The sequence below is a fragment of the Pollicipes pollicipes genome, unplaced genomic scaffold (genome assembly GCF_011947565.3).
Source record: "Pollicipes pollicipes isolate AB1234 unplaced genomic scaffold, Ppol_2.1 Scaffold_6686;HRSCAF=7923_pilon_pilon_pilon, whole genome shotgun sequence".
In the NCBI taxonomy this organism is placed as follows: Eukaryota; Metazoa; Arthropoda; class Thecostraca; order Pollicipedomorpha; family Pollicipedidae; genus Pollicipes; species Pollicipes pollicipes.
In genome coordinates this window covers 5,103,935-5,118,306 of record NW_023596921.1, presented here as the reverse complement: position 1 = coordinate 5,118,306, position 14,372 = coordinate 5,103,935, and the positions used below count along the sequence as shown (strand labels likewise).

The following is a 14,372-nucleotide window of genomic DNA, read 5'->3' as shown; positions in this document are numbered from 1 at the left end:
CTGCATCTCCGCATCCGGCCCTCTTGACACTCCTGATCCTCGTTTTATCAGGGTTGCCGTGCCCCCTCGCCCGCGCCCTCCGGTTGATTGGACCCTAGTGGCTGAGGGGCGCGTCGCACGGGTCAGTCACGGCTCGTCCCACCACTCCTCTTTTGCCAGGATAGCCGGGGGGGGGGGGGGGGCGGGAACCTGTAGCGCCCCATATGGGTCTAGCGGTTTGTCGCTCGCGCTGTGGCGGGGCGCTCCGTGCGGGACTCCGCTTGGGGCGCCTGGCCGCGCGCAGCGGCTTAAGGTGGTCAAGGGGCGATGGCGCTGAACCACGCACAGGACGGGGGGGGGGGGTCTCTCCGGTTACACATGGACGTGTGGGAGGCGTCGTTCGCCCCGTATAGCACCGGGATAGCCCTGACGACGACCACCTCCCGAAGGAGTGTTGGACCGTCCCCCAGTTGGCTCCGTGGTGGGTGGGGAGCCCCGGTGCCGAAACTAAAACCACTGTATACGGCTTCTTTAAACCCCCAAAACACCCGCCCTCCGAAAGGGGGACGGACAGCGATGAGTTCAGGGCACGAGGTGGAAACAGGTCCACCTGCCCCACGGAGCCTCGTATTTCGGAGTGATGAGATAAGTTTGTCATCTCTTTCGCCGTTTCGGCGCCGAAACGGGTGCGACAGTTTGATGAAGTGGTCCGCTGAGACAAGTTGCGAGACGGTGCGATAGAGGTTGAGTTCTCCAACGGTGCCGACGCGACACGGACTATGACAGCCATTGAGTCTGTATATCCCATCACGACCAAAGGTCAAAAGCAAGACGTGAGCGTGCCAATGACCGTGGCACCACACCAAACCAAGAACTTTCCTCGAGGCCTCACAAACTGCTATAGTCTTCGGGATGTCGTCGAGAAAGAGGTTGTCCTGGAGTTGAGAGTGTTTGAAGTTACCGCAGCGGGCCAGATCACGGTTAGGAGAGGTGGCGACCAGATGCCCACCAACAACACAGTTCTGACGTTCAACCGGCTAGATCTGCCTCCTGACATCCGTATCGGCTATGCTGTCGTCAAGGTACGGATGTACGTGCCCAACCCTATGCGCTGCTTTCAGTGTCAGCGTTTCTGACACACGAAACCACACTGCCGAAACAGACCAGCCTGTGATAAGTGTGCGTCGTTCTGGTATGAAGCGAACCAGTGTGATGCTGTGCGGCCATGATGTGTGGGCTGTGACGCAGGTTAGGTGCTTCACACGACTTTTGACAGGAGCTGTCCGACATGCATGAAAGACAAGAAAAGCATTTATCTGGAAGCTGCTAAAATCATCTCATTCGGCGAGACACGACAGCTGTATGAGGCTGGTCACCCAAGAACGTCCTATGCGAATGAAGCCGAACGCTCAGTACTGCAGCATACTACCACCGACGAGATGTCAGCTCGCCAGCTCATTTCGCTTCTGGGGTCCCACGGACTCAGTGGTGCTGGCGAGGCGGCGCCCGGAGGACTTGGCCCGGAGGCCCTGGCCCGAAGGCCTTAGCCTCGGCCGGAGCCCTTGGCCTTCTCCTCGCCGCCGGCCCACTGGGCAGCGGCCACTCTAAAGACGCCACCTGCTCCGCTGGCACCCTCGGGAGAGGAGGAGTGGATGGTGGTCCGGCACGGCCCCGGTCCACGGCCTCCATCGTCACCCACGTTGGAAAAGCCGCTGCTCTCGTCTCCCGTTTCGGGCACTGCGCTGCCTTCGTCGCCTCCGACGCTGCTGGCAAATGCGTGCGGACGAGCATTGGAAACGTTGGAGCGCCGCAAGTTGGATAGGCGCACCCGCGATGCCAAGCGGGCGCGTTTGGCCGAACACGAACGGGTCGCCAGCCGTCGCCAATCAACCAACAAGCCAACAGGGCGGGCAATAAGTCCGTCCCCTGCAGCACTACTCCATCGCCGAGAAGGCCGTTGGAGGCTCTAGGGACCGGCTACCGCCGGTCCCTAGAGCCTCCAACCTAGAGCGTCTAGGGACCGGCTACCGCCGGTCCCTAGACGTCTGGTACAGACCCACTGATGGGCTCTCCCCCGCCGCCACCCCGACCTGAGTGCGCTGGCGTAAAGCGTGCCCCGTCTCCATCTGACGGAGGGAGTCCCAGGACTTGTCCCAGAGTGGGGCATTGTCCTGCACAGCTGGGACGTGGCCCCCAGCCTAAAACGTGCGCTCCTGCAACTGGCGCAGCCCAGTTCTTTTAAAACGTATCTGTTTTAGTATGAGACTCCAAACCGTCTTTTAATACGACCCCTTTACAGGCCCTTTTAAAATGGAACTGTAGAAGGATCAGGGCGAGAACCCTCGACCTCCAGGCTGTCGTTAGAAAACACTGTCCTGCAGCCGTAGCGCTGCAAGAGACTAAGCTATGGCCTCAGCATTGTTCGTCTTCTTATCGTCGTCACATCACTGTTTGTTCGCTGTGTCGTCCACCAAGATATCGCCTTTCTGTTGGCGCGCATCCAATATTTGCTGTCTGAACTCCCTCCACCACTTCTCTTTCTGGTGAAGATGTGATATAACGAACACTCGCGGAAGGCTGTGTGCGAATTTTATCCATGGTGCTTCACAATGTATTTTAAACACGGGAGCTCGTACACCTTTCACAATGCCACTCGGTCAGATGTCGGCGTTAGACTTCTGGTTCAGCTGGCTGGTTACTGGCTGGCTGGCTACTCTCTGGTTACTAGCTGGTTCAGCACCTTGAGTGGAGTGTCGGTGATGACCCGATGGGAAGTGACCACTTTCCTGTGTGGGTCCCGTTTACGAGAGGTGAAACATAGGGTGTAAGGCCACAACGCTGGAATTTGAAAAAGGCCGACTGGTGCGAGTTCAAGACTCGGCTTGAGGCACCGTTGTTATCTGTCCCTGGGGGAGGCCACCCACTATTAAGGATTTTCCTCATAGACTTTTAGAGTGTGCCAACGGGTGTATCCCACGCACTTCTGGCGCTCTCCGACGCACTCCAGTTCCGTGGTGGACAGAGGAGTGTCGGAGCGCCATTCGGTCACGTATGCCTGTGTTTCGAGGTTTAACGCAAAGAGCAGCGTGGAAAACCTAATAGCATATAGAAGGCAAGACATTTTGCTCGTCGCACGGTAAAGGAAACGAAGCGTTCTTCGTGGTGCGCGTACGTGAGCGCGCCAAACCGGTTTACGCCGATATCGCAGGTTTGGACCCGGATCAAGCATATGTCGGGTCATTTTTCACCCATGGCTCTGCCGGTGCTACGTGTTAACGGCCAGAGTGTGACGCGCCCGTTGGATGTTGCGAACGAGGTTGCCCAAGCGTTGACCCAACACGGCGTAGGTGGTAACACAAACCTAAAGTTTGTGCAGCGTAGAGCGCGATGTGAGCAATCAACAGTGGACTTTTTGATGACTGAATTGTATTTATATAATGACGCTTTTACCCCGGTTCGAGCTGGAATTGGCGATCGCCAAGCTTCGCATCGTGTCAGAAGGCCCGGGCACTGTACACAATGACATGCTTAAGCAGCTGCCGGCTCGCGTGCTTCGCGTTCTATTAGTGGTTAGTTATTCGTTTTGGACCAGAGGTGAATCCAGCTTCTTGGCGAGAAGCTATCTCTTGCCTCTTTCAAAACCGGGTGAAAGGGGCTAGATCTTTTTCCATTATAGATCCGTTTCTCTCCGTCATCGCTCTGCAAGTTGATTTAAAAGGTGGTTAACGTCCGTTTAACTTGTTTTTTTTTAGCATCACGGCGCTTTTAAAACGCACAGTGGAATTTTAGAAAGAATAGCAGCACAGTGAATGCTCTTTTAGTTCTTGACACCGCGATTCGTGTGGAATTTGAAGCAAACCGACATACAGGCTCTGCCTTCTTTGACATAGAGGACGCCTTTGATACGACATGGAGGTATGGCATTCCCGTCAAGCTATATAGGTATGGCATACGCGGCAATATGGACACTTTTTCAAAACCTTTTAGTCGACCGTTATTTCTCCGTGTCCGTGTTGGGCACGCGCTCCCTGAGAGGCACCATCAAGTTAGTGGTGTGCCCTAAGGTGGTATCCTGAGCGTACCACTGTTTGCCGTTTTGATAAACGACATCAGAGTGGGGCTGCTGCGGTCCGTGGGTCGTGCCCATTTTGTTGATGATTTTACCATTTGCACTAGCGCGGCAAGAGCTCCATCAATGGAGCGACATCTCCAGTTGGCTATGGACCGTATCGAGAAGTGGGCACCATAAACGGGCTCTGGTTTTCTAGCAACAAGACTGTAGCCATGCATTTCTGTCGTGGTCGGCAATGCGGTAACATGTATATCCGTCTGCGTGATCAACGCGTCTCAACGGAGCCTGTAGCTAGATGCCTTGGGGTATGCCTTGACTGCCGACTAATGTATAAAGTCCATCTTAAGACGCTACGCGAAAGCTGTTTAAGTTTTTAAACATGTCAAAATGCGTTTCGCGCTCATCGTATGGGTGGAGGTAGAAGTTCGCTTTTGCTATTGTATCGCTCGATCATACGTTCTAAGCTGGACTATTGCTTTTGACATTACATGCTTTATTTATGCGTTTAGTGCGTGTGAATCTACCAACCACGTCCTTGACGCTGTCCATCACGCCGCTTTACGTGCCATCACAGAAGCGTTCCGCACATCATCTATCGCAAGCCTCATGGTGAAATCACACAGGTCGCCCTTGTCAGCGGACAGGAAAATGCTCGGCATGCGTTATGCAGTTACGCTGCAACAGTCCCCTTCCATCCGGCATGGAACGCGTTTGTTCACGGTCTGCCGTGCGTGTTCTTTGTGGTGCACCTCTGGTACATGCTGTGACCTTCGGCCTCCGAAAAGAAGCCTTGCTGCGGGAAAGCAGAACTCCCATTTGAAGGGCGAAGCGGGCAGATCATCTGTCCACTCTTCCCTGGCGTTTGAGCTCGCCATCAATAGACACGTATTTGGCCGAATGGAAACAGAATGTCGTCTTGCCAAATATAATGCAGTCGTGGGCGCTTGAACGTATGGTGTTATATGACGGTTAGACACTTACTTACATGGACGGCTTCAAAACTTCTAACGGTGTGACCTGTACGTCATCCGGTCGTTTTCATTGCCTCTACACGCGTCAGCATTCGCATCGGAGTTGGTAGTGATCACCAATGCGCTGTGTTTCACTGAAGTCAGTGACGAACCTTCACATCTGATTTTGACAAACTTTCTGGGCAGTGTTCTTAGTCTGAGGTCTTTTTATCCACCATATCCCCTTGTACAAGATATTTTAGGACGTCAGACCCAACTGGATCAGGCCAGAAGGAAAATCATTTTGTTTTGGATTCACAGTCACATTGAAATCGCAGGCAACGAGGTGGTTGACATGGCTGCAAGGCGAGCAGCGCTGGCTTCATGTGTACGCTCCCTTTCTATCCATGCTAGAAATGCTTACCCTGCAATACAAAACCTTTCTGCAGAATGAGTGACAATGTTGTTTTGCGATAGGATATCAAAATAAGCTCAGACCAATACAACCCAAGCCGGGTCAGTGGTTGCCTTGTTCTCGCAAAGTGAGGCAAAAAGAGGTGATCCTCTGCAGACTACGTATCGGACACGTGTATGCAGCCCACAGTTATCTGTTGGAGGGAGCCGTTAGACCTATCTGTCATAGATGTGGTGCTGTTCTCGCCGTTCGCCATGTGCTTATATCGTGTGCGCGCCTCGTGGAAGAACGTCAACGTTACTTTGGGCAGTGTGACTCGCCCCTGACGCTCTGTGACATTTTAGGGCACGACTTTAGGAGACCACACGCGCTTTCTTTAACCTTGACGGGTCTTTTTGTTTCTTAACACACGCTCGGGTGGAGGGGGGTCAAATTGACCCGAAGGTTTTTCCAGAATGGTTTCCGAACGGCTTAGCGTAGCGGCGCCAAATTCTGTGGAGCTGCAGACAATTAAATAGCACATGGCTTGACATACAAAATTTAGATGTACCTTGTAAGGTCGCTGACCTATGGCAGGTCAAAGTCAGACCATGGTTTCAGCGAAGGCAACTTCTAGGGAATCGTTCAATCTAATACAACAACGGAGTTTTGACGAAGCCATACATCTCTGAGATACTTTCTTAAGCACCATAAATATTGAATGAGCAAATAACGTTGACCTAAGGTCAGGTATGAAGGTCAGACCAAGGTCAAAACCAACCTGATTTATTACTCTAGGATTTGCTGTATGGGATAGTTTATGGTACTCATTTCGAATTTATTGACAGCAGGAGCCGCATTTTACATCCGCCATTGACTTCTTAGAGGTCGGAACAGGTTATTGACCTAGCATGACCTGGGTCGACAATTTGTTCTAGGAACATGCTGCCTAACGTAATCTTTGTCGCTTATTCAAATGCAAAACTCAGGGCAGTCTTGTATGATTTTGGCCACCATGACCTTCAAAAGGTCAAAAAAGGTCACTGATCTCAAATGGGCTTATAACCTTTTGCTTGGAAACAGTTGCCTAGGTTCTGGAGGAACTTTGGATACCAACCTAGAATTTGAGCTTGTTTGACCTTATTTGACCTGAAGGCCATGACTCATGAAATTCAAACTTTGACCTAAGTGAGTTCACGTACAGGTCAAGACACCCTGTAAATTTGTTTTTTCGACCTTTCTTAGTTCCTCAGATCTCAGGGGTTTCAAACTAACCAGCCACCCGAGCGAAGGGTATCTAGCCGGCCACCCGGGCGCGTATTAAGCATACAACTTTGTGACTCTTTACTAGGTTCACCAATTAGATGAAAGAAAACTCATTATGGGCGCTAAATGACCACTGCAGTCGGCGCGCCCGAAAACACCACTAAACGACATCAACAAATTTACCTCATATTATTTTAAGTGCGCCAACGTTGAGGAATCATTGAGGTTTGTTGCAGGAAAAAAGTTTGCCTCTTCAGCGACGTTTATTTTTCCGTTTGACACACATCAGGATATACATCAGCCTTCTTAAAATTACTGCGACTAGTATGCTACTAACGAGTCTTGTGTTAAAGCTCGCGTTTGCCGGTTTTTGTTGCTATTTCCTTCCTATAATGGTTGTTTTTATGAGCAATTTGTGAGAAGTAGGTCTTATCGCTTTCCGGCTATCGACCGCTGTCAACGACACGGATTGACACATTCCGGTCACACCTGAACGAAAACTGCTATCGGTGTGGGCGACTCGAGTAAACAGCTGTCAGTTAATGTTTGTGATGCATTAGAAACAGCACAATATATCCGATTTTGGTGCGTGCTGAACGTGACGTAACTCGTTTGCAGCCGCTGTGCAGTGAATGCTTCTACCGTATCGTCGCATGATTTTGTTCCGAGCCGTATGCGCCCACGGACTGTATTTAAACCGCCATCAACCATACACACCGGCCTTCCAACTTGCCAGAACACCAATACCTCGCTGTCTGTCCATTGCGTGCTCGCGGCGCAGCGTCATGGGAACGCCCGAGTTAGCGGCGTTCTCTTGTCGAGGCTGATCCACTTGTCATCAGGCTTCATCCAGGTGTCCGTTTACCTCCCGTTCCGGTTGCAGTACCGCACGTTATTACGCTCTGCCTAACTGCCAGCACGCTTCCGAACACGCGTCGAAGGACTTGAAGTTGTTGGCATTTTTCGGATCCGTTCCTTCCGGGTACTTGCCGCTCCAGAGGAACATAAGGCAGGCTCCCAAAGAACGGTCCCAGTACCAGCGGAGGGTACCGGAGGCTGCTTTGTCATCTTTGGAAGGTTCTAACTTCGGCTTCAAGCACCTGGCCTCCCGCGGTGCGCCGTGCACGACGTAGACGGCCAATAGCAAAGCGAGCCCCACGGTTCGCATGGCAGCCATGGCTTGTGCAGGTGGCGCCGCGCTGGCCTGCTGATGAGCTGAGCCTCGAGCTGGCGCACGTCCGCTGGCGACTGGCGTCAGAGTGGCCGACTCCGCGGGGCCGCCGGCCGGATCTGCCGTTGACCCGCGACATTTGGCGCGCGTCGGCCGTGACGTCGCTGTCAAGCCGCGCCGCTTACGACCTCTCGGCGGGCAGCCGCTGCGGCCGCCCCTCTCTGGGCTCGCCTCGCTGGCCGCACGGGGCGAGCAACGGCACGGCGGTTAGCAGGCTCATTACGCGACACTGATGCGAGTCATGGTCAGTGTTCAGGATGTGCTTTCGCTCGTCACAGACTTCTATACTTACTTCAGCAGTGATCGTAGAGTACATACAGCCTGGGCGCTGTACAAAAACTTCGGCCGGTCGTCTCGTGCTGGCAAGGGCGGAGCTGTGCGCTGTTACCGTGGCTCAATGCGCAGCTGGCCTTGTCATGTTAATCCATTTTGTTCTTGAAATGATCTTTAAAAGCCTACAACTCACCGCTGGTGACCTACAAATCATATCGAGAATATTACACATGTGAGTGTATATTTATAACGTGCGTAGCCCTTACAAACCAAGCGTTGGAAACGGCAATCTGAATTGTGCATTCCAGAGAGAGAGAGAGAGAGAGAGAGAGAGAGAGAGAGAGAGAGAGAGAGAGAGAGAGAGAGAGGAGAGAGAGAGGAGAGGAGAGGGAGAGGGAGAGGGAGAGGGAGAGGGGAGGAGGGAGAGGGAGAGGGAGAGGGAGAGGAGAGGGAGAGGGAGAGGGAGAGGGAGAGGGAGAGGGATGAGGGAGAGGGAGAGGGGAGAGGATAGGGAGAGGAGAGGGAGAGGGAGAGGAGAGGGAGAGGGAGAGGGAAGGGAGGGGAGAGGGAAGGGAGAGGGAGAGGGAGAGGGAGAGGTAGAGGGAGAGGGAGAGGAGAGGGAAGGGGAGAGGAGAAGGAGAGGGAGAGGGGGGGGGAAGAGGTAGAGGGAGAGGGAAGGGAGAGGGAAGGGAAGAGGGAGAGGGGAGGGAGAGGGAGAGGGAGGGGAGAGGGAAGGGAGATGGAGAGGGAGAGGAGAGGGAGAGGGAGAGGAGAGGGAGAAAAAGGGAGAGGGAGAGGGATAAGGGGGAAAAAGAGGAGAGGGAGAGGGAGAGGGGATGAGGGAGAGGGAGAGGGACAGGGAGAAAGGGAGAGGGAGAGGGAGAGAGAGAGAGAGAGGATAGAGATAGAGGAGAGAGAGAGAGAGAGGAGGAGAGAGAGAGAGAGAGAGAGAGAGAGAAGAGAGAGAGAGAGTGCGTGGGTGCGTGACTGTATCTCCTGTATTCACCATCGCATATTTGGCTGATCATCAGCATGTGCGAATGCGGCCGTTGCTGTGCGCGCCGCCGCCTCGGCTCCTCATCGTCTGTCGCCGTTGCAGGCCGCGCTGTCGCGGAAGCGGGAGGCGTTGGTGGCAGCCGAGCGCTGGCGCGCCGACCTGGCCGCACGCCAAGAGAGCAACAGGCACGACATCGTGCGGCGCCTGGTGCAGGAGGAGCGGCGACGCCGGCGACCAGCCGGCGGTACGCCGCCCGCGCGCCAGCCGCACCGCCCAGCGCCGCTCAGCCTGCCGCCCCTGGCGACCGCGGCCGGGGCGGCGCGGCCGGCCAGCTCCGCCTCGGCCGAGTCAGCGTCCGGCTCGAGCTCGACGCTGAGCGACGCCCCGACAGCGTCGGCGGCCGGCGGAGACGGCGACGGCGACAACGGGCCCCACACCTCGCCGCTCGCCATCTCGGCCGACGCGCGAGACCGACTTCAGCGGCTGCTGGAGAGCGAGGCTGGCCAGGCGGACGCGTCCGATGGCTCGGACTCGGTCTCGCTGACCGAGATGGCGCGCGACTGGGCGCAGCGGCGGCCCCGCATGCCCGTGGAGCGGCCGTGCGTCACGTCCCGTCCCTGCCCCTTCAGCTGGAAACCGGACGTCATCGAGTTCAAGGTTGGCGCCGGCGGCACCGAGCTGAACAATGCTCCCGTGGGGAAGGAAATGGACGGATGTGGAGGCTCGGCGCCACATCCACAAGCACGCCTGGGGTGTGCTTGTCTGGCACCTTCGTTTTGACATATGCTAACAATGACATGCGAGGCAGGGATGGTATTTCAGCCGATAAAGCTTATGTCTGTCGCTGTCTAGATTTTACTGTTTTTCTGTTTAAACGGCAAACTGACAGATATCTAAACTCTTGCGCTCTGCGGCCATTAACCGTGGGTCAGAGATACGACAACAGTGTGGCATCATCCCTCGTAGAATCAACAGGAGAAAGGAGATATACAGTAATTGCTGTTTAGTCTATACGCCTTTTTCGAAACGAATGTCAGTAGCAAATTCAAAATTGCATATTTGCATTTGCTACTGATTTTCGTTTCGATAAAGGCATATAGCTTGGAGATCAATCCATCTATCTCTTCTTTCACCTGGCCATACTAAGAGGAGTAAGACTAACGATGTTGTTTGATCCATAAGCCTAATATCCGTCGCAAATGCACTTACAACTGACGGAGCTTTTTGCCGTAGCTTTAATGGTGCACGACTGCCTCTTGCACACACATTTGTTACATGCTACCTCTCAGGAGCATGCAGTCGGGGTCCAGATATTCGCGTGTGTAACATCATGAAAATAATTTAGGGTAATAAGCACAACAAGATATGGCACTGGTCAGAAGTACTAGACGACACATAACATTTTGCTCGCGAGTGCCAACAAAAACTCTCAATACAAATAAGAGCCTTACTGTTTATTTATTATCATTATCGCAGGCATGCATGTGGTCTGCAGCTAGACTAAAGCCAGCAAAGCTTATCAAGTTGGTTCGAATGACACATCTTACAACTTAGGACTTTATGATCTGGTCCAAAGGGCGTGCTTTGCCTGCTCTGGTATCATTTGTATTGTGTATTTTTAGCGAGGGCCAGATATATGTTTTGCGTTCGTACTGAGAAAGTGCGGTAGAATGCCAGCAGAACACGGTCGTCTGGCGTCGGGTTGAATAGCTTGAGTGAATGGTGACTGAGGTGCATTGGCTTTCTCGAAGTCTAAACTTCGCGGACTTAATATCATGAAATTGTAACTGATGAATGAACAGTCAGTTCGCATGTTTTTCAAGACGCGGTATTTTGCTCTCACCGGACTTACATGAGCCGGAGCGTATTAGCTGGATCTTCTGTACCGCTCTTACAAAGTGCAAGTTTCATCAGTCAATTATTACTGTTGCGTTGCTTTAGTCAGTGTAGTCACCATGTTTACTTTAGAAATGTTGTACATGCGATGTGCGTCGGCATTATGCTGCTCCGTTTGACGGCAGTGGTATACGACATCCTTGACCGGTTTCTGGTGCTTGCCGGTTGTTGGATTCCGGTTTGTGGTGTCTGGTGTATGCTTTGTCGGTTTCTGGTTCCAACCAGTAAGTTCAATCGGTTGCTGCCAATCTTCATGTCAGGGCTAAATATCTTCGTGCTAAACACTGTAGTTTTCGTCCTGAAGTGAAACACGTGTACATCAGTGTTTGTTGAAGGCTCACCAAGAGCAGCAACGCGTCGTGTGTTTGCATGGCTGCGTGCTGCGCAGTCGGCGGTCGACCCATCATCAGCGTCTCCATCCTCCGCCAGGATTTCCAAGTGGGCTGGACGTATCATCGGCGCGTGTCGATCGTGAACCTGTCGGCCACGCGCTGCAGCTGCCGCTACATCGGTCTTTTCGAGGTCAACTACTACCAGCTGAACCACCCGATGGTCGAGATGCTGCGCGTGCGCTTCTCACCGCCCGGCTTCCTGGGCACAGGCCTGGCGGCGCGGCTCGAGCTGGAGTTCACCCCGCGGCTGCTTTCGGACGGCTCCTGTCTCGTCCGTTTCCAGGCGCCCAATGGCGAGTTCCACGTACCCGTGCGCTTTGTGGCACAGCGCTGCGAGCCGCGTCTGGAGCGCGCCTCGCTGGAGTTCGGGGAGCTCGTGCTGGGCGCGCGGGTGCGTCGCAGCGTGACCCTGCGCAACTCCGGCAGCAAGGGCTGCCGCTTCACCATCCGCGCTGTGGGCGGCTCTGCGGCCTCCTCCACGCCGTTGGGTGATCGAGAAGGCGGCGAGGCGTCGACGTCCGCCCTCGGTGGTGAGGAGTCGTCCTCCTCTGGAAGTCAGGAGCCGGAGCCGACGCCCTCTGTCGGTGTCCAGAAGCCGATGCCGGTGCCCTCCGGCGGAGATCGGGTGCCTTCTCATGGTGACGAGAAGCCGGCTTTGGGACCCTCTCCCAGCGGCGAGGAGACGGCGCCAGCTGATCCGTCTCCCGGGGATCAGGAGCCGGCGCCCACACCTCACTGCGACGATGAGCCGGCGTCGACGCCCTCTCCCAGCGGCGTCACGTCACAGGAGGCGGCGTCGCAGTCCGCGACGGGCCAGTCGAACGACAACGGCAGTGATGCCGACCGTGCCTCCGAGCGCGGCGTCGACTCGGGCGGCGGCGACTCGGACTCGCGTGGCTCGCAGTCGGTGCTGCAGTCGGCAGCGGCCGTGGTCGGGTCCATCCTGCAGCAGCTGTTCGACCGGCTGCCGATCATCGACTTCGACGGCGGCCTGGGCATCTGCGGCAGCGGCGAGGGCGAGCTGCCCGCCGGCGGCCGCGCCCGCCTTCACCTCGGCTGCGTGGCCGACCTGGAGGGCACCTGGCGCCAGCAGTTCGTCGTCGAGTTTGATGACCCCACGTGTGAACCGGTTAGTTCGTGAGCGTTTGGGGTGCTTGCGGGCACGTTCTTCACAGGAGCGTTGCGAAGTCATTTTGTTGGTTTGCCTTGATTCTATACATGTCGGTCAGTTATGACAAACGCTCAAGTCCAGCGAGGTCGAACTGGGAGTCGCTGCGTCCCAGGTGGCACTCCTGCTGTGTCCTTGCATGGGACCCTGTCTTGCTGTGTTCTGTGACGCCAGGAGCCGCATAGCGGCTTCATCTCATATATCGCATACCGTATACCGCAAGCCGCGTTGCGCCATAACGTGACGCTCGAGCCCTGTCCTGCTCCGCGGTCGCGGGCTGCGCGCGCAGATCCCTCTGGCGGCCTCCTACTCGGGCCACGTGTTCCCCATCACGGTGCGGAACCCGCACATCACGCTGGACATCTGCCTGTGCGGGCTCACCTACTGGGACAACTTCGAGATCATCAACACCGGCAAGGTGGCCAGGTGCTGATGACTTCACTGCTGGCGCCTGTGCCGCACGTGCGCTGCCGTGCGGTGTCCATGTTCACGCGGTTCTTGTCATCTGAATTTGCGATGTGCTGCAAGCATAACTCCCAAGGCTTATCTCAACCGATTCACCTCAACATCATCATATGCTCAGAGGTTACTTGCATTCTTTTGGATGAACGTATTACGGTGCCCTGAGGAATCTGCTTCTCTGCTGTTGGAATTTTCTGATCATTGAAATCTGTTTTTACACTTGACTAATATTCCAAAATCCTGTGACCGGTCCCTGACATCACGTGACTTGCTTCCCCTGACGAGCCGCCCTCCGGCTGCCGTTTTCAGCCGGGTGCAGACTCTCGTGCCGGAGGATATCAAGCCGTTTGTGGAGATCCAGGGCGCCACCGCTCTCGTGCAGGCGGACAGCGCATTCAAAGTGAAGATATACTTCAAGCCCAAGTGCGTAACGTGCATGCTTGCTTTAACTGTGATTGACCCCGACTTCGCGTTGTTCGCCAGGAGGTACAACCAGAGGTCCGTGTATTCCGCACCGCGTCTTTCGGTGCCTCTTGCTTATCGGGGAAACTTTTAGGTTCTTTGTTGTGGCGTGGTCATGCCTTTCTTAAACTAAGTTGGCGTATCCCGCGTCGCCCGCTGCAGTGGAAGTTCGTAAGTCGTGCGTCTCAAAATCACTTTCCTTGACAAATGCCTGTGTTTCCAAGATCCACTCAGCGTCCGCACGTTCGGCGTATTGACGTTGAGGTATCCGAGTGGGAATCCGAGCTCGGTTCCCCAGATCTTCCGCGGCGCCGACGTCTGACGCCCGTCGCCGACAGGCGGTCGCTCCTGACCCCACCGCACCGCTTCTTCGACCCGGCCACGCACGTGCTGGACTTCCCGGTAGCGTTCCACGTGGAAGGCCGCTCGATCCGCGGCTCTGTCCAGGCGGCTGTGTCCAGCGACCGGGTGTGGGTGCACCCGGAGCGTCTGGAGCTGGGCCGCGTCACGCTGCTTGAGTCGGTGCGCCGGCGCGTGCAGCTCACCAACGGCGGTCTGGCGGCGCAGCTCTGCCAGTTCACCGGACTACCGGACGTGAGGGCCCCTCGCACCCCTCGCGTCCTCGATACCCCCACGTCTCTCACGCTCTTCACGCCTCTCGTGCCCCCCCCCATGCCCCTCGCGCTCCTCATGCCTCTCCATGCCCCCATGCCGCTCCGCCCCTCCGCCCCTCCCGCCCTCTTGCTCATCACGTCGCTCATGCTCGTAACGCTTCTTCATGCCCCTCATGCCCATCGTGCCTCTCCACCCCTCACGCCACGCATGTTCCT

The 14,372-nt window shown here is 55.3% G+C and overlaps 1 protein-coding gene across 1 annotated transcript in view; it reads left to right on the top strand.

The window, feature by feature from the left end:
• Window positions 1-980: 980 nt before the first annotated feature.
• LOC119107337 (cilia- and flagella-associated protein 74) overlaps window positions 981-14,372 on the top strand; it is a gene marked incomplete in the record, with an annotated part of 50,222 nt that continues 36,830 nt past the window's right edge. The window contains 7 exon segments of the mRNA XM_037230764.1: window positions 981-1,061; window positions 9,265-9,388; window positions 9,554-9,819; window positions 11,488-12,579; window positions 12,908-13,044; window positions 13,390-13,503; window positions 13,881-14,136. Coding sequence (XP_037086659.1) covers window positions 981-1,061; window positions 9,265-9,388; window positions 9,554-9,819; window positions 11,488-12,579; window positions 12,908-13,044; window positions 13,390-13,503; window positions 13,881-14,136 — 2,070 coding nt within the window.